Genomic DNA, 24,105 nt, shown 5'->3' with positions numbered 1-24,105 from the left:
AAACGAGGACTTTGCTCTCACCACAGAAGACAACAAAGTCACATAATGAAATTATTGTTGTGTTACCTGTCTCAATGTCGCTATCAATGTTCAGGGTCTCATTAGAAGAAGGCATGGTCCCTTTCTTGTAATGCTGCTTACAGATTTTTAAGCCAATTCTGTTGTCTTCATTTTCTCCATAGTCAAGGGTCGCCAGGGAAATGTTCTTTAGACGATGATACTATTTTTAAAAATAGTTAAATAATATTTAAAAAACACGTAAACACATATGACCTTTTTAAAGTTTGGTCAGAAGTCATAGCATATGGAATGCAGTTTTAGCCACTTTTTATTGTTTATATCCTGCCCCCCTCAGTAGCACTTTCCAATTTTAAATAACCCAAAGTCATTTTCTCAGGCTGCAAGGGAACAAACTACCCCACAGAACTCTAAACTAAAGCAAACCTGCTCACAGCTGGCTCCCATCTCCCTCAGAGCCCAAGACAGGGTCCTGCTGATCTCTCAGACCTTACTGCCTACAATGGTCCCCGTGCTCCACGCCACAAGGTCACAACCAGGGAGCTCCTGGAGCTTGCCAGACACACTTCTGCCTCTGGTTTTTGCCATTCCCTCCACCTGGAACCTAGCTCACGCCTTCAGGTCCTGACTCAAATATCACCACCTCAGTCAGGCATTCCCTTACCAAGCCAATGAAAATTGCATATATCAAAACCTTACATTGTACCCTCCAAAATGTATGTGTGTGTGTATGTGTATGTGTGTGTGTGTGTGTGTGTGTGTGTGTGTGTATATATATATATATATAAAATTAAAATTAAATTTAAAAAAACTGCAAGCATTGGGCTGGAGATATAGCTCAGTTGGTAGTGTGCTTGCCTCACATGCACAAGGCCCTGGGTTCAACCCCAGCAACACACACACACACACACACACACACACACAGAGTAAACATCCATCCCATGCCAAACGCACTCCTCCTGTCCTATTCCATAGGAGTGATCACTCTCAGAGAAGCTACAGCTTACATTAACACAACTAATACCAGCTTACACTAACACAATTTTGCTATCTGCACTAACAGGACTTCACTAGCTCCCATCTTCACAAATATCATTTTACTATTCTAGGAAACTTTTACCTAGGAACACAAAAGTTGTTGCAGATAATTATATTGTTCAGGAATATCCAAAAGACTCATATAGGTGGCTAAACAATTCGAAGATTTAGTCTGATAATAATTCCAAGACTTTTTGAGACTATTTCCCTGACCCTCGTCTTGCTAGATCCACCAACCGTGAACAGTTATAGCATGATCCTTACCCAATTCTAATCGAGGACCCCCACATTAAAGGACTCTGGCTCTACCTGAGGCACCGTTTGGACTGTTCAAAGTGGCATCTTCCTTACTGCTGCAGCAAGGATCTCAGCTTTGCTTATCAGCATGTTTTCGGATAGTGTTCTTAGGGAGCTGGCATTTGATACTATACATTTCATTTTGTTTTATTTGTCTGGCTCTTCCCTTTACAAAGGGCAGGGATTTTGTTTGATTCACTGATACATCTCCAATGTCTGGAATAGTACTTGCTAACACTAGGGACTCAAATGTTTATTGAATGAATGAATGAAAAAGAAAAGACCAATTTTTCTCCCCTAAATTCTCTCCTCAGGTCCACCAGTCTGTTGTCTCATACCCATCCAGACACAACTGTTATATTCCATGTTCGTAAGATTTGGATAGAATTACTAATGCTAAGACATCAAAACTGAGACCAACAAAGACTCTTCTTAGTTTCAAGTCTTCATCAAGGCTTCTGAGATGATAAATGTCTTGGTTATTTGATCTGAAGTAATCTCCCCAAAGTAGTGAGTATGAAGAAATAAATTAAAAACAACAAATCTTAGAGAAAAGGTCAAAATAGGCAAACTTTACTATGTGGTTCCAAAAATAGTAATAAACATTTTTCATTTTTTCATTTACATCATATATTATTTTTGTTTGCTTGCTAAGACAACAAGGCTATATATATATATATATATATATATATATACATACATACACATATATATATATTATACACTTGATCTTTTTTTTTTTCTTTTGGTACCAGATATTGAACCCAGGAGTGTTTAACCTCTAAACCACATCCCCAGCCCTTTCTATTTTTCATTTTGGGACAGGATCTCACTAAGCTGCTTAGGACCTCACTAAATTGCTGAGGCTAGCCTTGAACTTGTGATCCTCCTGCCTTAGCCTCCCAAGCTACTGGGATTACAGATATGCACCACCATGCCTGGCTCAAGTATATATATATATTCTTAAGGTATAGGTCAACATAATCTTAAAGAACAGGTCATTCACAACAAGTACTTGCCTGATGAATAACAAAAAAGATGCTCTCATAGGCGTCCTTTTGAGTATATACACTGCAACTGTAGTCATCTTCATCTATTCCAGAATATCCTTTCAAAAACAAGTGCTTAAAAGCAACAGTGTTATCTTCTTTGAAAGCAACCACCAATTGGTTACCTAAACCAAAACGAACAAGCTGGAAAAGAAAATCATATAGGAATATGAACTTGACCATTTTCCAAGGAAGGAAAATGTCTTTTGATCATTCACCTTCTGCTCAAACCCTATAAGAAAAATCATCTCAATTCCTTGCTTAATACCAATAGCAACAATGACAAAATAAAAGTCCCCTCAAAGAATAACTTCACTGAATAAATTCACTCAAAGAATAACATCAGCAATTCTAAGGAGCATAAGATTGTGTTGGAGCTCAGACAAAAACAAATCCCTAAGCATGGTGCTGTGACAGGCTGAGTACCTTGAACTTCAGCAGCAGCCAAAGCACAAAGGTCTTCCTGACCTTCTCTCCCCTCCCTACCTCTCCTGAAACACAGGAAGGGCCTTTCTCTGAAGTACCTTTACCTAAAAGTTCCTCCAGAAGGAAGTAATTGCCATGAATCCCATCACTATAAGCTCATTAAACAGGAAAGATTAATTCAAAGGAAAGAGGACTAGAGTTAACACCATAGTCAGAGTCCAGAGAAACTTTGTCCCAGGCTATTGTCTGTTCTTCAAGCCCATTTATCCCCACCCCCCAAAAAACCCCCAAAACAAAAACAAAAAACATTTACTTACTGCACTACTCTGAGTTCTCCAGAGAAACCAATCCAATAGAACGAGGGGGTCTATTAGCTTGACTCCCATGATCAGAAGTTAATTTGCCCCATAGCAGCTGATTAGGGGGCCAGGGAAAGCAGGCAGCTGCTGAATCAAAGAAGCAGGAAGTCTCAGAAGGAGACAGAAAGGCCAATGGGGTCCCAGTGTGAGGCCAAAAGCCTGAAAACCCTGAGAGCGGCTGGTGCTGGTGCTTATTCAAAGGCTGATGAACTGGAGGCTGATGTACCACACAACAGGGGGAGAAAAATGGCACCCAGTAGAAAAGGGATGAATGCAGGAGAGAAAGCTTCTCTCCAATTTTTTGTTCCATCCAGGCCCCCAGCCTAGTGGATGGTACAGCCCTCATTAAGCGCAGGTCTTTCCCACTCAATTTGCTGACCCACATGGAAATACCTTCCCAGACACACCCAGAAGTATGCTTCTGGGTATTCCCTGGAAATACCTTCACAGACACACCCAGAAGTATGCTTTATCAGTTTTTAGGTATCCCTCAACCAGTCAGGTTGACAACCAAAATTAACCATTGTCCTTACTCTCTCTTTAAAATGGCATATATTCTCTCTTCCCACTTCCCTCTTCCCTGTGAAGAAGGGTATATCAACTTTTAAATTTTGTTGGGTGATCTCCCCGTGCACATAATAAATGAGTGTTTTTTTTCCTCTTGTTAATCCATCTCCTGTCAGTTTATTTTAGTTGACACAAATACCAAACTTTCAGAGAGCAGAGAGGAAACTTCCTTTGCCCCTACAATTAAAAGAAATTCACTCCCAACCCTACTTGGTTGTGTGTGTGTGTATGAGAGAGAGAGATACTGGAGGTTGAACCCAGGGCCTCTACCACTGAGCTACATCCTCATCATTTTTAATTCTTTATTTAGAGATAGGGTCTTACTAAGTTGCCCAGGCTGGTCTCGAACTTGCAATCCCCCTGCCTCAGCCTCCGGAGTCACTGGGATTACAGGCATATACCACAATGCCCTGATCCTACTGGCTTTTAAAAAAGAAAGAATTCATAACAGCTAAGTCTGAATACTTTTTTCCTATATTTGAGTTTTAAATTAATTGTTTTCATAAGTGATTAGTTGGCAAAGCAATAATGTATGTTTTATTGGTAATATACTTAGAAATAGTGGCTTTTAAGAATGCCTTTGAGAAGTTATCAATATAAATATTTACTCCAGATAGGGTATAACAATTGTTCAAAGAATTCAGTTAATCCAGTTCTGCAAAAATTCTTATATAGCATTTACAACTAAGAGTTTGCCCAACAAGATCTACAGTATTAAAGTTCATAAAAGAGTTGGGGCTCTTTTATGAGCTGGGGCACACTGTAACCCCAGCAACTCTGGAGGCTAAGGCAGGAGGATTGAAAGTTAAAGGCTATCAGCCTCAGAAACTTAGGCCCTAGGAATTTAGCAAAACCTTATTTCAATAAATTAATTAATTAAAATGGCTGAGGGTATAGCTCAGTGGTAAAGCACCCCTGGGTTCAATCATCTATACCATTAAACAAATAAAAAATAAAAGCATAACAGGGCTCACTTTACCTATATGATGTCAAACCCATTCATTATCACCAAGCACCCACCTGCTCCTGATAAAACATCTACTTGCTTTCCCTTCCATTGTATCTGATACAAGATTAGGCACCCAAGGGCTCTCCTCACCAAGAGTGAAAGTTTTCTGCCTGGAACCCAATAAATAGGGAAAATTAGCCAATATCAAAGGTTTACAAAAAACTAAGAAACCACACAAACGGCCATATACACACAAGTGCACATTATCAGGTGTATTCTCTCTCACACACACACATGTGTGCAGGCACACTTAAACTCTCATGTATGCCCTCACCTCTCACACCTCCTGTGCATTCTCACACATTCTCTCTCTCTTTTTTACACACACACACACACACACACACACATACACATACACACACACAGGCAGTAACATTTTTGCTGAAGTTAAACCTCCAAAAGCCTGTGCCACACACTTTTTCCCACTTCCCTGTTTCATAAAACAATGAGACTCTTGAAGTTTTCCTCAAGTCCTTACCCAGCTGAGTCAGAACACTTTGGGAATGTGTGAAATTAGCAAGTTTAATTAGATGACCCTGACAGTTCTGGCATTTCTTGCCATCCCATCACTCAATATGATAAAACTATACAATAATACATAAAATATTAATTATGAAAAATTCAGATGATATTAACGTTAACTTGCACAAGCAAATTGGCACAAGGATGTTTTTTTAGTAGTTTTTATTTCAGTTTTTACTTTTGACATTTTACATTTTGACAGCAAAAATGCATTCCTGTCCCACCTTCTAGATCCTAAGGTTTGCTAATTAAATTAAATTTAATTAATTAATTATTAAAATGATATTGACAGGCTGGAGATATAGCTCAGTTGGTGCTTATCTCTCTTGCACAAGGCCCTGGGTTCAATCTCCAGCACCATACATAAATACATAAATAAATCTGACTATTTTCCAGCTATTATATGCCAGACATTGTATTAACTGCTTTACCTGTATTTTCTTGCTTACCACTGTAACCACCCATGAATATGTTACCACTATTATCTGCATTTTACATAAGTGTAAACTGACACCTAGCCTCATTAAATTGCCCCCACCCACTTAACTAGAATGGAAGCCAGGTCTAACTCCAAAAACCATCTTTATGATGCTGCATGAACAATTTCCTTCTGCTAGAAAAAAATATATATCTTTGGGACATTTCTTGTAAAAAAACAATTTAAGTGCTGGCATTTCATAATTAGGAAAGGCAGCTATTGCTTGAGAATGTACATAGATGACACTCTAGAGCATTTCAATTTCACCATGTCACATTCCTCAAATACCAACTCAAAGGATTGAGCAATTGCAAAAAACACAGCTATTCTAAGAAGAACATCAGATAAGACATCCCACATCATTCCACCTGTGCTGAAAATCAAGCAAGCTAAGGTTAAAAGTTCTTTCAAGCATGTGACACCTGTCAATGGCACCTATAGGAGAGACAAAGAAAGGTCATGTTGCTTTTTGAAAGCTAAAAAGTAAACCAGAGAACCAGCACACACAATTGATTCAAGATGTTAGAAGGGGATAACATTGCATCCTCCAAACTCTCCTACCTCACCTATAGCACCATTAAATTAAGTTATTCAATTGAAGTTTACCAACTGCTTCCTTTCTGACAAGCTCGATACCATATGGGCAGGGTCAACCCTCATGGTGTTACATAATAGCACACAGGCACTGTGCTAAAAATTTACAAGTATTATTTTTCATTTAATTTCCCCATATTCTATGATAGAGTTGTTACACTGGGAACTATATTTTTTTAAAAATATGCCTTCTTTTCTTTCTTTCTTTTTTTTTTTTTTTTTTGTTTTCCCTAGTACTATACAGACTCAGGAAATCAAATAGTGCCCATCACAATGTCAGGGCTAAATATGATTGCAGTGTATACATAAGCACACTGAAGTCAATTAATTTATCCAAGCTGGAATATCTAGAAGGTATCAAATTGAGGATTCAAACCAGGTCTGTTGACATTAAAGCCTGCTCATTCTCTTGTCCATTGGGCTTCCCCAGCTTTTATACTAAAACGCTGCTGTACTCAGGTATTAGACCTATCCCTCCTACACCCACAGGAAAAGAAACACAAAAGGTCTGAACAGAAAATGGACAATCAATTGAGAAAGTGGCATATGATTTGCTGATATATGAAGCCACCATTTTATTCAAACTCAAAGCCACGATTCAACTTTGAGAAGAAGAAATGGTTAGTGTTGTACTCTCTGCTTGAAACTACCTGTCTGGCATCAAGAACAAAAATCTCCCTTCATTCTCTTGTTCATAGAACAAACCAAGATCTTCATCTATGGCCTACCACCAGGGAGGTGCGGGCATCTTCAAAGCTTCTCTCAAGAGAAACAAACCCTTAGGAGGAAGCTGCAAAGGCTTTTTATTGCTGTGACTGAACCAAACTCTCCCTGCAGAGGAAGAATAAGGGGTGATGGTTGTTATGGTTTGGATGTGAGGTGTCCCCCAAAAGCTCATGTGTGAGACAATGCAAGAAGGTTCAGAGGAGAAATGATTGGGTTGTAATAGTCTTAACCCCATCAGTGAATTAATCCCCTGATTGGGATTAACTGAGTGGAAACTGAAGTGGGAGGGTGTGGCTGGAGGAGGTGGAAACTGGAGCCAGACTTTGGGTATGCACTTGAATCTGGCAAGTGGAGACCTCTCTCCCAATCACCATGTGAGCTGCTTGTCTCTGTCACACTCTTCAACACTCCTCTTCCTGTTCTGCCTCACCTCAAGTCCCAAGGAATGGAGCCTGCTGTCTAAGGACTGAGACCTCTGAAGCCTTTAGCCCCCATGTAAACCTTTCCTCCTAAAATTGTTCTGGTTGGGTCCTTTAGTCACAGCAGTGAAATAGCTGACTAAAACACTGGTGTTGACCAAATGACTTTATGTTCAAAAAGCAGCAGACAGCAAAAGTGCATTCTTATACCCCCATCTAGATCCTAAGATTTGCTGAAAATGTGACACAAGACAGAAAAATCATTACTCACTAAATGTAGTCTGGAAAAGACTGAATGAAACACCTCATTATGAAATCAATGTAGGAGAAAATATTCTGTACCAGGTAAAAACAAGATACCACTCTAATGAGGCACAAGGACCATGGGAGGGAAAGAGTAGAACTAGCAAAAGAATGCAGACACCTCCCTCAAGATTATAAATTACTGCAGAAGGCAAAGTTGGAACTTAAAAAAAAAATAATATTCCTTCTCATCGACCTTGACCTTGATAAAATTCCACCCATCCCATTAGATTTGAAAAGGGAGTATAAAAGAGAAAAGGAGGAAGAAAGAAAAGTGGGATTTGACAGAAGGAAAGAAATCTCCAATTAGATAGCACCCAAGTAGCAAAACTTAGTGGAATGATCCTACAGGGGAACAAAAATTCAATCTCTCCTAATTTTATTAGGGTAGACAGGTAAGTATGTCCACACAGAAAGTAAATTACTGGTTCCCAGAAATACTTCATTATTAACAGTAAAATTAATGATGTAGACAGTAAAGAGTATTAAGGAAAACTACATGTCAAGTGGTCAGGAAAAGCTGATGGGGAGACAGGACTTCAAATAGCACCTGCATGGTGAGGGAGAAGGAACCACTCTGGACATGGGGTACCAACAAGCAGGAATGAGAATCATCTGGTTGGTCTGGCTATTCTAAGAAAAGTAATGTGATATTAGCATGAAATAGACTGGTATGCGGGAAGGTAAGAAGGGCAAACAGGATGATGATCAGAAGCAGCCTAGTTCACTCATCTGTGTTGATAACTGTGAGCTCCAAGGGCAACACTTACATCCAGAAGACATAGTATGAGAGTGTGAGAGGGCAGACTCCAGAGGAAGTACCAGACCGTCTGAACTCAAAGCCCGGCTCCGCCACTTACTAATTGGTTATAAACAAACTCCTTCACTCTTTCCCCCCAATTTCTTCATGCGTAAAAAGGGGATTATAACTGAACCTACCTCACAGGGTCACAGTAAGGGGGAAACGAGTTAACAGAGAAAATGCTTACTGTGTCTGGCACATGGAAAATTCCATGCTAGGTTCAGCTGTCAGTAGCAAGATAATATGTTTACAGCTGTATCCCCAACTCAATATCCAGTAATGTTTCATGTGTTTTTTTTAAATTGGGGCTCAGAATCTGTGCTAAAGAGAAGATAACAAGTATGAAAAAAACAAATATATGCAATTTAGAGGGAAACCGATCAATGGGATTTAGTAAGTTATCAGGACAAAGAAGGTAAGTCAAGGAAGGAAACGACATTTTATGCCTTTGTAAATAGAATTTTAGTAACATTAGAGTGAAAAGCCAAAATGAGAGCTGGTTTAATAAGATAAGGATTTGCAAGACAATTAAAATTAACCAAATGACAAATCAGGACATGACTCTCCTTCCAAGTAATACTAATAATGCACCTATTTTATTATAAAAATTAAAACTTGAAAACCATGAATGAAAAGAGCTAAGAAGCATGCACTTTTAACAATGTTCCTACATCTCAATCTTGTGTTTTCTGAAGCCACTTGTTTTCTCTAAAGCTGGATGAACTAGGACAGCATGCCATACAATGGAAAGACCTCTGTATGAATAAAGAGGCAGCTTCAGGTAGAGCAGGCTCCTTCTTCATTTCTATAACTTCTTTTTTAATGTTCTAGAAATAACATCTTTACCCCCTTTTCTATTGGTGGCAGAATGATTATTTGCCAATAGAGCTGAACATTCCAAATCAGTACTGGGTACTGGGTTTTCATTTTTTTTTTGCAGGAGTTGGGTTGTTTGTTTATTTATTTCAGTGCTGAGGATAAAACCCAGGGTCTCACACATGCTAGGCAAGTGCTCTTCCACAGAGCTACATCCACAACCTAAGGACTATTCTTAAAAAGGCATCTGTTTTAGATGTAGGTACCTATAGCGAAGCTGACTCAAAACTAGTTCAGTGTCAAGCTCAACAGCTAGATAGCAACTCTGATGGCTGCATTAATACGGTGATAAACTGCTCCATAGTATGAACTTAATCCAATGATCCAAATGTTGCTTTTATACACTACTGATAGTAACCCAGGGTAAGTATTTACTTTGAGCATGTTTATTGCTGATAAAAGGGAAACTTAATGTTCTGTAAGTCAGGGGAAAAAAATGTAGATTTCAAAAGCATATTTGAATACAGTATATTTGAAGGTGAGGGATTTCAAGAACACAAATCACTTCATACTGACAGTCTTGGCAGCCTATGAACCTTACAGAGAAATAGAAATTCTCCTCAGTTCAGATCCACATTTATGTAGTATTTACAGAACCTGTGGAGGGATAACCTCATGTTCTTACAAAAAAAAAAAAAAAGAAAGAAATGGTTGCCTTCTAATCTGAACTTCAGCCCATCACCTGTCTCCAGAGTCAACATCATTTTATAGTTTCATGAACTTGAATGTGGATATTTCAGAACAAAAATCAAGTATAGAACACATGAAAACAGTTTCATCTTGGGGTAAGGAAAAAAAATAATAGCATGAATTACCTGTGCAGTAACCATGACTATCTTCAAAATCTGCAAACCCAGTTTCCATGGAATCTGGTGTCTGGCCCGGTACTTCTCACAGGGGTTCATGAAGTAAAACCTCAGGTCTTCCCTCAGACATTCTTCTTTCACTTCAGAATCCAGATGTGCCATTGCATTTCTGCCACAGAAGATGGATTTTTAAATACCCACAACTGTCTGTTCCTCAAAAGGCTCCTAAATGACACTTTTTCTTCACATGCTTTACCTGTTTCTTGTAGAAACACAACTCTCCAACCAATGAACTGCTTTTATCTTTAGAAATCAGAAAATTATTCCCTTCTACCACCTGACTTTCACAGAGCTGTCCCTCCTGTTCAACGTGGTCATTCTCAACAATAGTAAAAATAAAAATAAAATTTATTTGTAAGACTCAATTCCTGCATTTTAACATAGAACATTCTCATTCTTCTATCACAAGAAAGTATTACAAGATGTGTGTGTGTGTATGTGTGTGTGTATGTGTGTGTGTGTGTGTGTGTGTGAGAGAGAGAGAGAGAGAGAATGTGTAAGAGTATAAATGTACAAAAATGTCTGAGTGTGTGTATCAACAAAAATTAGATGGAACACTTTCAGGATACATTGCATATTCAATTATAGACTACATAGACTAATGGAATCTAATTGTTATAGAAGTTGAGAATCTATTCTATAACTGCACTAAGAGAAGGATTATATCCCACTCTACCCCCACCACCACCCCTGCTTTTTGGATAAAATATCAGTTATTATAAGGTTCCAGAATATAAAATGTTTCTAAAAGTTAAGATAGCATTTTTTTATTTATGCCTAATCAAATTTTGTGTCATTATATTAGTAAAATTTTACTTGACTGTTTCAAGGAACAGGACTCATTATTCAAGCTAGGCCAAAAAGAAACACAGGATATGATTACAGGAATGTATTATAACTGAGGGGACAAATGTGGTATTTTCTCTAAGTAGTCCCCAACATGGGGTGTGTGATACAATCCATTCCAGTATAGAAAATATTAATACTTCCATTTTAGTCCTCATTTTAGAAACTAAAAGAATGAGCTCTATTAAAAATTAACAAAGAATATACATATATAACATAATAATTAACATAGCTTAGAGAACATACATATAACAAAATATATAGACATATTATATAATAATTTACAGATAAATATATATATATGGGGAATGCTGTGCTCAAATCGTACTATTAGGTACATCAAGTTTGGAGACCATACCCTTCAAGCACAGGCTGTCTTGGGGTGCTAGATGCCATCTTGCCACAACAGGAGAGTTTGCTAGAGATTGGAGCTGGCATAGCAGGTCAGACAAGAGATGGATACCAAGTCTAATAACAATATTTGGATTCCTAGATCCAACTGTGCCTGAGGCTGTCCATTCAAAGGCTTTCAATTTAAGCCAATAAATACATTTGGGAGCTCAAGCCATCTTGAGTCCTGAAGTTTCTGCTTCTCAGGAAGTGTCTTGATGGTAAGTTTAATGAATAAACTATAATAGGTTAGGCCACCATTCCAGTTACTCATTTCTTATCAAGATTTTGTAATTGAAGTTATTCTTGGGAATCCTCTTCCTGGAAATATCCAAATAATATTTTTATTTCTGACTCATGATCTCTGTTATCTAGCTTAACTAACAAGCTCAAAAGAAGCTCGAGGGGCTGGGGTTGTGGCTCAGTGGTAGAGTGCTTGCCTAGCATGCATGAGGCACTGGGTTCGATCCTCAGCACCACATAAATATAAAATAAAGATATTGTGTCCACCTAAAACTAAAAAATAAAAGTTTTTTTTTTAAAAAAAGAAGCTCAAAAGGGAAAGACTGTTTTAAGGCTCACACTCAGTTTTTAGTGATTTTTCTATTTCTAAATTGATTTTAAAAAAATTTTAGTTGTTGATGGACCTTTATTTTATTTATTTTTATGTGGTGTGAGGATCGAACCCAGGGCCTCACACATACTAGGCAAGTGCTCTACCACTGAGCTATAGTCCCAGCCCTAAATTGATTTTTTTAAGATCTCTTGTTTCCAGGATTAGTGGACGGGGATAGTCAGAATTATCCCATAGTAAAGGAGGAAAGAGGAAAGAATATAAAGACATGACAGGAGAAATAAATAAAATAGAAGGGAGAAGGGAGGAGGAAGGGAAGGAAAGAGAGAAAAGAAAACTAAATGAAACACAGGCTCTTGAAGGGTGGGATGGGAAAGTATCTTTAAACTATCAAAAAGAGTCCAAAGAGCAGAGAGCTCCTAGGCCAATCCCAGGGGCTACTGGAGAAGTTAAGAGCCAAGTGTCAAGCATACATACTTAGGCTTTTGTTTTGTAGCCTCAGGTAAGGGAAACAAGAGAACCACCAAGATATAATAGGACAGCTGTCCCCAAAGGGCTGCTCTCTAGGGACAAGAACCAAAATCGAAACTGCCTGTCCCCAAATTTAATAGGACTACAAAGGAGAGCAGAGTGGCTCCAAATCACAGAAAGGAAAAGTAGACCTAGCATGAAAAAAGGACAGTCACAGACCAGCCCTGTGAGTGTCACACCTGGTTGAGCCAGGGAACTTCAAATGGTGAGCCTGCTTGGGTCTGGGAGGCCCAGACTGGAATCACCATTGATATCCCAGAAAATATAAAGATCTCTCCAGAGGTTCCTTAAGACTTGGAGCACTCTAACAAGTAATTTATAAACACAACAACCAGCAGGCAGTTAAATATAACTAAGCATAGAAGGAAACTGAGTCACATAAAACAGTTACTTAGAAACAGCAGGAATAGGACTGAGCATACTGGAATCAGATACATTGGAAAAAAACAGGCTTGCCATATTTAAAGACAAACAACGTGGTAAAAAAAAAATCTACGAGAAAACTAGGAAAAGACAAAGTGCTTTTAGAAACAAAAATCAGTTAGCACAATGAGTCTAGTTTCAAAAGAAGGAGAAGACTTTACAAATGTGTTTGTCTTGCGCCTGCTACACTCTTGATTCAGTCTGACTAACCGGACAAGCACTTACTCTGCTAAGTGAGGATGTACTAGACACAGGGTTGAATAGATTCCTTGAAATTCACATACTCTATGTCCAGCAGGACAGACAGAATTACCATAGCATTAACAAATAGGTCAGCGAGTGCTGGAGCATAGCCTAAAACATATTATGGACACAGTTCTGACCATGGGGAGAGAGAATGCTGGGGGAACCCATCACAGTCATTGAACCGTGGTTAGTGCCATACTCTTTGGGACTCAAGCCAATCTGAGTTCCAACATTCTTGCTTCTCAGGAAGTGTCTTGATGGTAAGTTTAATACATAAACTGTAATAGGTTAAGCTATCATTCAAGTTACTTGACTGAGCAATGAAGGACCTATTCCCAAAAAGAAGGTGGCATCTTAACTGTTCCTGAGAGCAACATCCTGAAACATGAACTTCACAGCCCTGAGAACACGCCTGTAAAAAGCCTTTATGGAATGCTTGAGCAATACTAAATTGAGAGCTAATCAACATTGCTTTAGTGGTTGAGTATTGCTAAAGGATTCATCCTGATGATTCACAATATGCTTTCCATTTAATAAAATGAAAACAGAATTCAAAAAGGTGTGTGTAAAATTCTCAGAGCCCTGAGAGTAAAGCCATGGAGCTTCCCCTGTTCCCCACACACAAACATACCCGACCTCTGTGTGAGGAATGCTAAGGCAAAGGAAGAAGCACATTTGATCATACACTTAGTGAACATCTGGAGAGCCAAGCTCTGCTGTTGACATTTTCCTTCCACCCAGGAGCTCAGTCCAAGGGAAGGGAGAGATGTGAATAGATACCAGTGCAATCAAATGTGTTGGGAACTATAGTTGAAGTGTGCACTGAGAACCCTAGGAATAGACAGAGTGTCTGATGCAGCGTGGTTGCTTCAAGAGGCTTCAAATGATTCTGGCCATTGATTCCTCCCATGACATGGCTACTGAAGGTTCAAGAAATGATAGCTGCTGTTTAACATTACCCTAAGAAACTTTATTAAGAAGTCTCAGGCAAAAAAAAAAAGCCAGGCGCAGTGGTGCATGCCTATAATCCCAGTGTCTCCAGAGGCTGAGGCAGGAGGATTGCAAATTCAATGCCTCAAAATAAAAATAAAAATGGCTAGAGATGTGGCTCAGTGGTTAAGCACCCCTGGTTCAATCCCTGATCACCCAAAAAAGAAAAACAAAAAGAATAATAAAAGAAAAAGGTAGCATTTTTTTCCAAAATAGCGAAAAAAAAAAAAAAAAAAGTAAAGTAGGAGTTAATGAATGTCAAGATGGCTAATTGTGCTGCATTGTTTATACTACTATATTCTTCCAGAATTGTTTCACTTAAATTATTTACAAGCAGTTGCACCACTTCTAACATTGTGAAGTATTAAAATTAAAAAGACTGTGCATGTGTGTGACACTGGGGACTGAATTCAAGGGTGCTCTACTACTGGGCTACACTCCCAGTCCCCTTCTTTTTTTGGAGGTGGAAAGGCAGGGTCTCATTCAGTTGCCCAGGCTGTCCTTGAACTTGCCATCCTTCTGCCTTAGCCTCCCAAATAGCTGGGATTACAAGGCATGTGCCACTAAAAAAAGAAAGAAGCCAGGCACAGTGGAGCGTGTCTGTAATCCCAGCAGCTTGGGAGGCTAAGGCAGGAGCCAGCCTCAGTAAAAGTGAGGTGCTAAACAACTCAATGAAATCCTGTCTCTAAATAAAATACCAAATAGGGCTGGGAATGTGGCTCAGTGAGCGAGTGCTTCTGAGTTCAATCCCCGGTACAAAAAAGAAAGAAAGAAAACTTTTTCTAAAGCTACCCTGAAAAACTGTTCTCTTGAGTATATAAATCAATTGGCAAATATAAGATACTACTAGTTGAATGTGACCAACTTATAATAATAGAAATACAGATAATTAGTTGTACAATGAGATAGATGTTCTTTAATAAGTCTAATTTATTAAGTTTTAAATAACATCTAAATTCAAAATATAAAGGCTCTGAAATTCTAGTAGCTTAAGGAAAATATGAATCTAAAATTTTCTAAACTTTTCTGAGGGTTCTTTATTGCCCACCTCTTCCTATTTGTAGATTCACAATAGTTCCCTGACGGGTGAAAGGTATTAAACAGACACATACCCAGACATCTTATTGTTATAACAAAAACAACAACTACAAAAGAATGGTACAAAGTGAAGAGACAGAAAAATTAAAAAGCAAAAGAGAAGAGATCGGGCTAGAGTTGTGGCTCAGTGGTAGAGCCCATGCTTAGTATGTATGAGGCACTGGGCTCGATTCTCAGCGCTGCATATAAATAAATAAAGGTCCACTGACAACTAAGAAAAATTACTAAAAAAAAAAAAAAAAAAAGGAGAGAGAGAGGATAGTATCAAAGGACCAATACCTTTCTTCATTTGACACAAACTTCCACACCCTCTGATGCTGCGCACCAGCTGGTGATTGGTACAGGAGAACTAAAGGCTACAATTGCAACTTTCTAAGCAAGAATTAGGTGAACAGACAAGAGAAATACTGCAACTTCAACTGAGGTCATAAACCCTAATGAGAAAGGGCCAAGGCTTTCAACCTTTGCCCAAGAAAATGCACACACTAATTTCAGTGATGGTGCCTTGTCAGAGAAATAAACTAACCAGCATGGGCTGCTACTGCTTTGGACTTGCACTTGTGTGGTTTTTACTCCACCTAGCAAGAGTGACAAGGACTCTCCTGGTGATTCAAAGGTGCAACCAAGTTTGAAAAATATCCACCTTAAAGGTCTTACCTGTTGCTCATTTCACAAATGAGGCAATTTAAGTGCTCTAAGGTTACAACCCACCCCCAACTACAGGAATCCAATGTTTCTTCTTGACCCCTGAGTTAATATTTCTTTAAGAAGTAATAGCCAATAATATAGTCAGTAATGAAGAAAAAACTGGTAGGTTCAAATATAACTTCTCTCATTTGAAAATGTTTGACAAATAAGTATTCTAGTCCATAAATTCAGGAGGTTTCTACATGGTCATATTATTAAAAATGAGAAACACACACATGCAAACACACACACACACACACACGTAAGGCTATCTGACGGAGTGAACACAGAATTTACCTTCTTCAAGGTACCTTTGTGCTTCAGATCCTCTAGAACAAACATTGGACATCCATTTCTATTACTCCAATGACGCTATTCAGAGTAAACATCACCTGCTGTGGATTACAATGAACACTTCTTGGGCTTGGTGGCTCAGCAGTGTTTGATGCCACTGACCACCACCTCCCTGACACAACTGCTTCTCAGCTTCTAGAACACTCTGCTCCTCTGGCTTTCTTCCTACCTCACTGGGCCCCTTTCAGTCTTCTTTGCTGGCTCTTCTTTCATCTGACCTTTAGATGTCAGGGCAGAGTTCACAGCTCTTCTATTCTCCATTCTTTAGAAGAGCTTGTCCCACCCTGTGAAATACAGTCTTCCTGGTGGGAACTTTTACATTTGCATCTCCAGAAAACTTCTCTTTTGAATAGATTCCCTTATCCAGCCCCTTCCTTGAAAGTCCATATGCATGTCTAATAGGTTTCTCAACCTGTCCTCCACCCATCTTCTTAATGCAATGATCTAAACACATCCATTCAAGTGCTTCAGTTGTTAACCATAGTGCATTCAGTGGTTCCCCACCTTACCTGTGCAGTAGGATCAGCTGGGGAGCTCTACAGAACTTCTGCATGGCTCCCAGCCCCTTCACCCTCTGGTTTAACTGGTCTAAGGGACAAACTGGGCATCAGGGTTTAATAAGCCTCCCAGGTGATTTTCATGTGCAGAAGAAACCACTGCTCTACAGCACTCTTCCATTTCTCCTTTCCTTCAGTTCTCACATCCAGTTTATCAAGTCTTACTTCAACTTGAGCTATGAACTTGAGTCTCTATTTTCAACTTGAGTCTCCATCTTTCTGTTCCCACTGCAGCTGCCCTGGCCAAAACACATCATTTCTTACCTAAAAACAGCAACGGCTTCCCAATGTACATCATTGCTAAAGGGGAAATTGATTAAATAATTTTAACTAATTTCACAAGTCGACGTCATTTCCATACTTCAAACACTTTAGGGACTTTCCCCTACTCTCAGAATAAAGTTCAACCCTGACCATTGCCTAAAAGACTTCCTTCCACCCTCACCTTCTCTTACCCTCTTCCACTTCCTCAGTACACCATGGCTGCATTCCTGGCCCTGGGACATCCCCCATTCTGGGTTTTACACTGCTCTTTCAACCACCCTCTTGCTCTTTCCCCAGCTCTTCACTTATCTGGCTCCTTCTCACCATCCTTCACGTCTCAGTTCCAATGTTACCTTTTTAGGGAGGACTCACACTCCTTTACATATGGCCTTCCCCTCTGTCTCTCCTATTCCTTTGTTACCTTCATGATTGAGACACAGTCTCTGTGGGTCTTCCCTACAAGAGAGCTTCACCAAGCTCCTGTCTAGCTCCTAACTATACACCACAGTACACAGAGGACTACCTAACACAGAACAGGTCCAAGGGAATAATTCTTGGAAAAATGAGTCCGTGAATAAGAAAACAACCCTGACTACATGAGTCTATACTTCAGTAAGTACCCTTTAGATCAAATAATGAGAACAATATTAATAACACAATCATAGAAAGTTTAAAATATTGATATGAAAAAAGGAATTAAAATATATTCAACTATTGCTTAGGCAAGACAATTGAGAGGATTCTAGGTTATTTAACTGACTAAAAAAAGTGATAGAAATTTTATTTTGTTTTATCCATTATTTCTTATGTATTTCCAAATGAATTACAATGAATTATTATCATAATTTGCTATTTGTTTAGGAGAGAGCTAAAATCTTCCCTCAAAATGAATCCCAAAAAATTATTAGACATAGTAAATAACAAAATTGGGAGTAAAGGATAGAGAATTTTTAAAATAATATGCCTAACTACAATTCAGAAGCCATGAAAATGACTGACAGACCTTAAAATAAAAATCTAAAATTTCACTAAGTCAAAAGATGAGAGAAAAAGCCTGCAATCTGTATAAGCAGGCAAATCTCTACTGTCTATGACCTACAGAAAGTTCCAGACTACTAATTTTTTTTAAAAATACAACCCAACATAAAAACAGGTAAAGGATCTGAACAAAACATTGGATAAAAATTCATTAACAATCTGGTGAAAAATCTCTTAATTTTTATTTATCAAGAGTGGGGTAAAAAAACCTTGTTGAAAGATATGTAAATTTTGAAGGACCCTCGGGCAGTATTCTAAAAGAGTTTCTCTGGTCTAGGAATCAAACACCTGTGGATCTATACTTAAACTTTAAAATAACTGGTTAAAAAGATGGTTACAAAAATACTGACTGCAGCCCTCTTCATAACTGTGTACTGACTTGAAAATGTCTATGACTGATTTTTTTAAAGTTAGAAAATAAATACTATGGGATTCCATTTTTTTTTAATGTCTATATGTAGACATTTCAAAATGTCTAAAAGTGTAAAAACCAGAAAACAAAAGCAAAAGTCAAACCTGGTAGCCTCCATGAAGTATATTATAGGTGATATTAATTTTCTTCATCAAGTTTTTCATTTTCTTCATATAGTAATTAACATGTGAATCCTTGAGTTTTCATGATGGGTCAAGCTATTTCAAAAAGAAAGAGCCTAATATGTGTCAGGCAATCAGATATTTCCTTACCCTTAGTTTGTGTGGTGGTGGGGGATGGAGAGTGGAGGCAGATAAGTATAGAGACTAACATTCAGGGGTCCTGGCCCCATCAGCCAGGCAGAGTGCCAGGGGCAGGACAGCGGATGGAAGACTCTGGGACAATCCTAACGACTTCCACGTGACTTTTTCACTCCAATTTCTATACTATTAACTAATTTCCTCATGGTTTTCTAGAAGGAAAGGAAAACAATGTCCAATCAATTGAGGGTCTGGAGTAGTTAGGCCCCAACTGAAGGGAGCTGAGTTGGTGGTGGGGAGACAAAGAAGTCAACTTTGGTTACCTTCTCAGCATCTCTCTCAGAACAAAAATAATGCAATCATTCATATCCTAAGAAGTTCCCTGAAGAAAAACCAAAGGGACTTTTCATTTTCCAGTAGAGCCACCCATAAAAAATGAACATGTTAATCTTCCAGGAATTTCCCTAAAGACAACCATGCCACAAGGTTCCTATAACATCCTGTCCCCCCTCCGTCTCCAACCACTTTGTTGCCTCAGACTACCAAGAAAGGAGAAGTAGAGCTGTATGTCTTAAAAGTGCTTGTTCTTAACAAGCCACACTCCTTTTGAAAATGTAATGAAGAATCATTTCTCTGGGGCAGAGATAAGTACAAAGAAAGCTCCATTTTGCAGTTTCATATTATACAGGGTTCCAAATGCAGTTAAGGCTGGGAAAGACAGCTGGAATTATGGCATTTCCTAACCACACAATTTTTGCCCACCTCAGTGTCATGATAGTACCTAGATTTGCCCCATCTTTAGATCCCTCTAGCTGGAATAGGTGATATGATTTTTTTTTTTTTTACGCCCACCATTTGAACTGTGAGACTTTTAGAATTATTACACTAAGGTCAATTTGCCAGAATCTCCAGCCTCACAAGTTACCAATTATTGCCTGGCAGATGTTTTAGGCTGAAACTGCCAAGATGTAATCAAGGGGAGAAAAAAAAATATTTAACTTTCAAAGGGGAATAAAGGAAGCAGCTCACCTGACTGAGGGGAAAGACAAACGTGCAATGTGCCTCTAAAGGAGTCTCTTCTATATCAGGGAGAAGGGGGCTGAGGCCCAAGCTGGAAAGAGATGACAGAAGTCAGCAGCTCAGACAGAAGTGGGCTGAGAAAAAAAATGGGAAGGAAAAACCCAGATGGTTGCCAAAACAAACAAGCCAAAAAAAAAAAAAATGGCTTGAAACATTGGATACTAAATAACGTGTTCCAAGTCTGATAAAAATAAATAAATAAATAAAAGTCTGGAAATAAAATTACATCTCTCTATGAGCCCTATCAGTAGTATTAGAACTCTCTAGTCATTGAGTCCTTCGGAAATGACACATGGAACTCAGACTCTAGGCCTCAGCCAAAGAGAACAGTCTCCCTGCAGGGAAGCATCCACTTTTAGTTTAGCGGCCAACCAGATTTTCTTCAGCCACTGTTTTTACTCTGAAAACTACAGACGCACAAAACCACCTTTTTTTTTCTTTTTTCTCTAAATTGCAAAACTATTCTTAATCTGGGTTTCACTTCACTAACAGAGGAGCGATTAAACAAAGAGATTAGCTTGTGAATATGACCATCTCTAACTTTCAGTTCCCTATTCTTTATCATTCTGTTCAAAATTTGTCCGCCAATTCTTCTTACTTGTTTCATTAGGAAGTAAGTTGGTGGTGGGGAGACAAAAAAACAACCTCTCCCACATCTCTTACTAAACTTTTCTTCCATTCTCAACTTATTATGGCACATATTCTTCTGTTTTCCACTAATACTGTACAATCAGACATCTATCTACAGTAGATTTCAAATCTTAAATATTTCAAAAGACTATTTACATGCAAACCTTTGATTTGCTAAATTATTTGTTTAAAAAAAAGACACTTTTTATAGTCTCCTCCTTGGGAGAAAAGACTGCAACTACGTCAAACTCTTAATCAGGACTGAGCAATTTTTCAGCATGGAAGTTAAATCAAACTGGCATTATCATAAAGGCCTCTGTTTAGAATGATCAGAGATAGCATGGAAACTGTCTGTTTTTAAAGGGACCTGGCCACAGAATCTGCTAAAGGTTTGTTATAGGAGAAGGGTCCAGGGAAAATTTGTCATAATGACTCCTCTTAAGGTATAAAGAGTGCTTGCCTTGCATGCACAATACCCTGGGTTCAATCCCTAACACCACACACACACACACCAAAAAAAAAAAAAGGTTTAAAGAAATATGCTAAAATCTCAAGAGGCCTCTGACTTGATAGGGGGAAAACATACTGCCAGAGGCCCAAAACTTGAGCTGCCTGGTTAGCGCATCACAGAGATAGTGAGCAGTTCTTGGCTCTGAAGCCCACATCCCACTTTTGGGGAGAATTATGTACTTAGTCCTTTCGACCTAAAATATCAGAATTTGCCTTCTGATAACTACAGTAAACCTCTCCCACATCTCTCTTTTTAACCTTTTCTTCCAGTCTCAATTTATAATGTCACATATTCTTCTGTTTTCCACTAGTACTGAACAACCAGACATCTATATACAGTAGATTTCAAATCTTAAAGCTTTCAAAGATTATTTATATGCAAACCCAAATATGTACCCTTTATTCTAACAGTGGGTGCTGCTTCTAAAGATACAGGATATGTAAAAAGCTATATAAACCCTGAAGGAAATGTGCTGAGAAAAATAGTGTAGTCAAGATAAAAATAGAGATGATACACCACACCCACTGTGAACACAAGTCCATTCTCCGGCCCAAGCAGAAGAAGGTAAATAAATCCAGAGTCCACTTGCTTCTTCCTTTTAGGATGGTATATTTAGGGATAAGGCAGATGGAGGTAGTGTATTACTTCAGCCCATCTGGACTATTAAAAATAGACACCTCAGCATTAAGAGAGTTTATGAATCACATGACATATGCCATTTTGGTGTGACACAAATATCCAGTTGTCAATAAAGTTGCACTAACATTTCGTTTTCTAATGCAAACTTAGTCTTTAAAATGTCTAAAAAAAGTATAAGCCATACTAGCTGGAAATTAGTTAATCTGGACGGCCATGTAGAGGAAGTAAATTCCCCTCTTGGACTCTGACTTTCCTTGCTAGCTCTAAGTCCATTTATAACCTTGACAGCACCATGCGGGAGAGGCAGAGAAGTTTCGTCGAACTACTTGAGGAAAGTTTAACAGCTCACCACTGGATTTGTTTTCAGAGCAGAGGAGCCAAGGCCCCTTTTACTCCCACTTCTGCTCAAATGAGCTTGGGGCTTGGAGCTTTGACAACGGAGGAGGGGCCCCTTGGCAGCGCCATCTGGCTAGACTGTAGGCCTTTTCATAAAGGCTGAGAAGCGGGTTAATCACACTCTCACCTCCCACCTGAGAAAAGGCCTGTTTGTTCTGGACAGCAAAGCCCAGCCTTATTTAACCAACTTGTAAGCATGCCCACGGTAGCAAGAAAGTTCTAGCCTAGAATAGTAAAGCCATTGCCCCTGGGAGAATTTCTCCAGTGTCTGGTATACTGAAAGATGCAGCCCAGCCACCTCACCTGACAGTTAACCTGAAAGCACATGATCTTCCCTCTTGGTCCCTTGCCCGGAGGAAACGATAAGGCTGCCAAGCCCTGCCTCCACCCTTACAACTTTCCAAGGCTCTGGGGATTGGGAGCAGCAGGAAAAATCGTTCAAAGGACACCCATGCCGGCTTTGCGGGGATCTAGCCCCCAGAAGTTGGGGCCCCAACTTTTCTTACCTTCCAGCCAGCTTCCTGGTGCCACAGAAAGTAGGCGCGGCTGCCGGGCGCTCCCGCTCCGCCCCAAGTCACAACCTACGCCCCTCGCCTCCCGCCTGATCCGAGGGAGCCGGGGAACTGCTTGTTGGTCAGAGCTTCTCAGCCCGATGTGCTGGAGGACTTTCTAGCCGGTTTCTCCGAGCTCCCGAGCTCCCGGGGGCGGGAGGCAGCAAGGGTATAGAGCCCAGCTGCAGGCGGCAGAAGACCCAGGGAAGGATCAGCCCGGGAGGAGGCAGCCAGGGCCCGAAGAGGGACGGGAATAGAGGGTGGGAGAACTGCGGCATGCCCCAGGGATACTGACCTGTGGCGCGGCCCCCTGGACTTGCCTGAGGCGCGGTCCCACACCGACAGGTCCAGTGACTCCCCTCCTCTAGGCATCGCGCGGGCAAAAGGCACAGGAAGAGAACGCGCGCTGTGTGGGAAGGCTGCACCTGCCTAGGTCCCTGGAACCCAGCAATGCGGCTTGTCCCCAGCCTCCGCCGTCCGGGATGTCTCCCCCATGGGCAAGACTGGTCAGAAGCCTTTATAAAGGAAACTTGGCCCGCGAGCGCTGTTGCGAAGCGGCCCACGCGCCCTCCACCCCGCCTCCGGGCACGCCCTGTCCTCCGTGGTTCCTGCCTTTCATCCCCTTGCTGACTTCTCCTCTTTCCTTTACTTTTGGAGGCGTTCACTTCTCGTTTTCTACCTCCTTTCATTTGTCTGTTTCTTTGGTCATTTTGATTTTGATGCGTCCGGAAACACTCGCTGAGCACCACGCCGAGTGATGGTGCTGTACTTGTGTTCACCGGGATGAGAAAGAAACCGTCCTCTCCCTCTAGGACTTCTCATAGAACCGACAAGTTCATTCGTTCCGGAATGTCTTTATTCTGGAGGAAAAAAATAGCCAGAAATCTCCGTGACGAGGTCATGTTTCTGAGATGCGACGGATGCACAGGAAAAAGCAACATAAAACGACCTTAGCTCGTGTGCGACAGCCAGAGCTAGGGTCCGCGTGATTCAGAGAGGGCGCAGATCCGCACTGCCTATGCAGCGGGACTCCCCAAGTCAAGGCACCTGACCTCAGTCGCCACTGCTCTTCCTTCTTGATGCACGAAAATAAGACGCCTGTGGGAAACGATTGGTTGCCATTCGTGAATCTTAGAGAAGAAGGTTGTGGGCACTTGCCCAAAGACTGTGTTGCTCAACAGAAGGAGAGGTTGACTTGACAGTTTGGATGCAAAGGCCAAAAGCTTCTTTGAGGAGTCCTCTCCCTGTCTTTAACAGGTAGCAGCAACAGCAGCAAAAG

The 24,105-nt window shown here is 40.0% G+C and overlaps 1 protein-coding gene across 6 annotated transcripts in view; it reads right to left on the bottom strand.

Annotated features, from left to right (window-relative positions):
• Nucleotides 1–23,856, bottom strand: part of Mcoln2 (mucolipin TRP cation channel 2) — a 64,527-nt gene extending 40,671 nt beyond the window's left edge. The window contains exons 1-5 of one of the 6 annotated variants that reach the window (XM_048814998.1): nt 18,864–20,240; nt 16,432–16,529; nt 10,299–10,458; nt 2,373–2,546; nt 67–220 (exon numbers count right to left, since the gene is read on the bottom strand). In XM_048814998.1, coding sequence (XP_048670955.1) covers nt 67–220; nt 2,373–2,546; nt 10,299–10,451 — 481 coding nt within the window. In that variant the 5' untranslated portion in view covers nt 10,452–10,458; nt 16,432–16,529; nt 18,864–20,240. Of the gene's footprint in view, nt 1–66; nt 221–2,372; nt 2,547–4,774; nt 4,874–10,298; nt 10,459–16,431; nt 16,530–18,863; nt 20,241–22,781; nt 22,826–23,121 lie in introns of those variants that run through there. The other 5 variants (XM_048815001.1, XM_048814996.1, XM_048814997.1 and 2 more) reach the window with 5 other exon arrangements.
• Nucleotides 23,857–24,105: the final 249 nt, after the last annotated feature.

Source organism: Marmota marmota, unplaced genomic scaffold, assembly GCF_001458135.2.
Source record: "Marmota marmota marmota unplaced genomic scaffold, marMar, whole genome shotgun sequence".
In the NCBI taxonomy this organism is placed as follows: Eukaryota; Metazoa; Chordata; class Mammalia; order Rodentia; family Sciuridae; genus Marmota; species Marmota marmota.
This window is presented reverse-complemented; position numbering and strand designations above follow the sequence as displayed.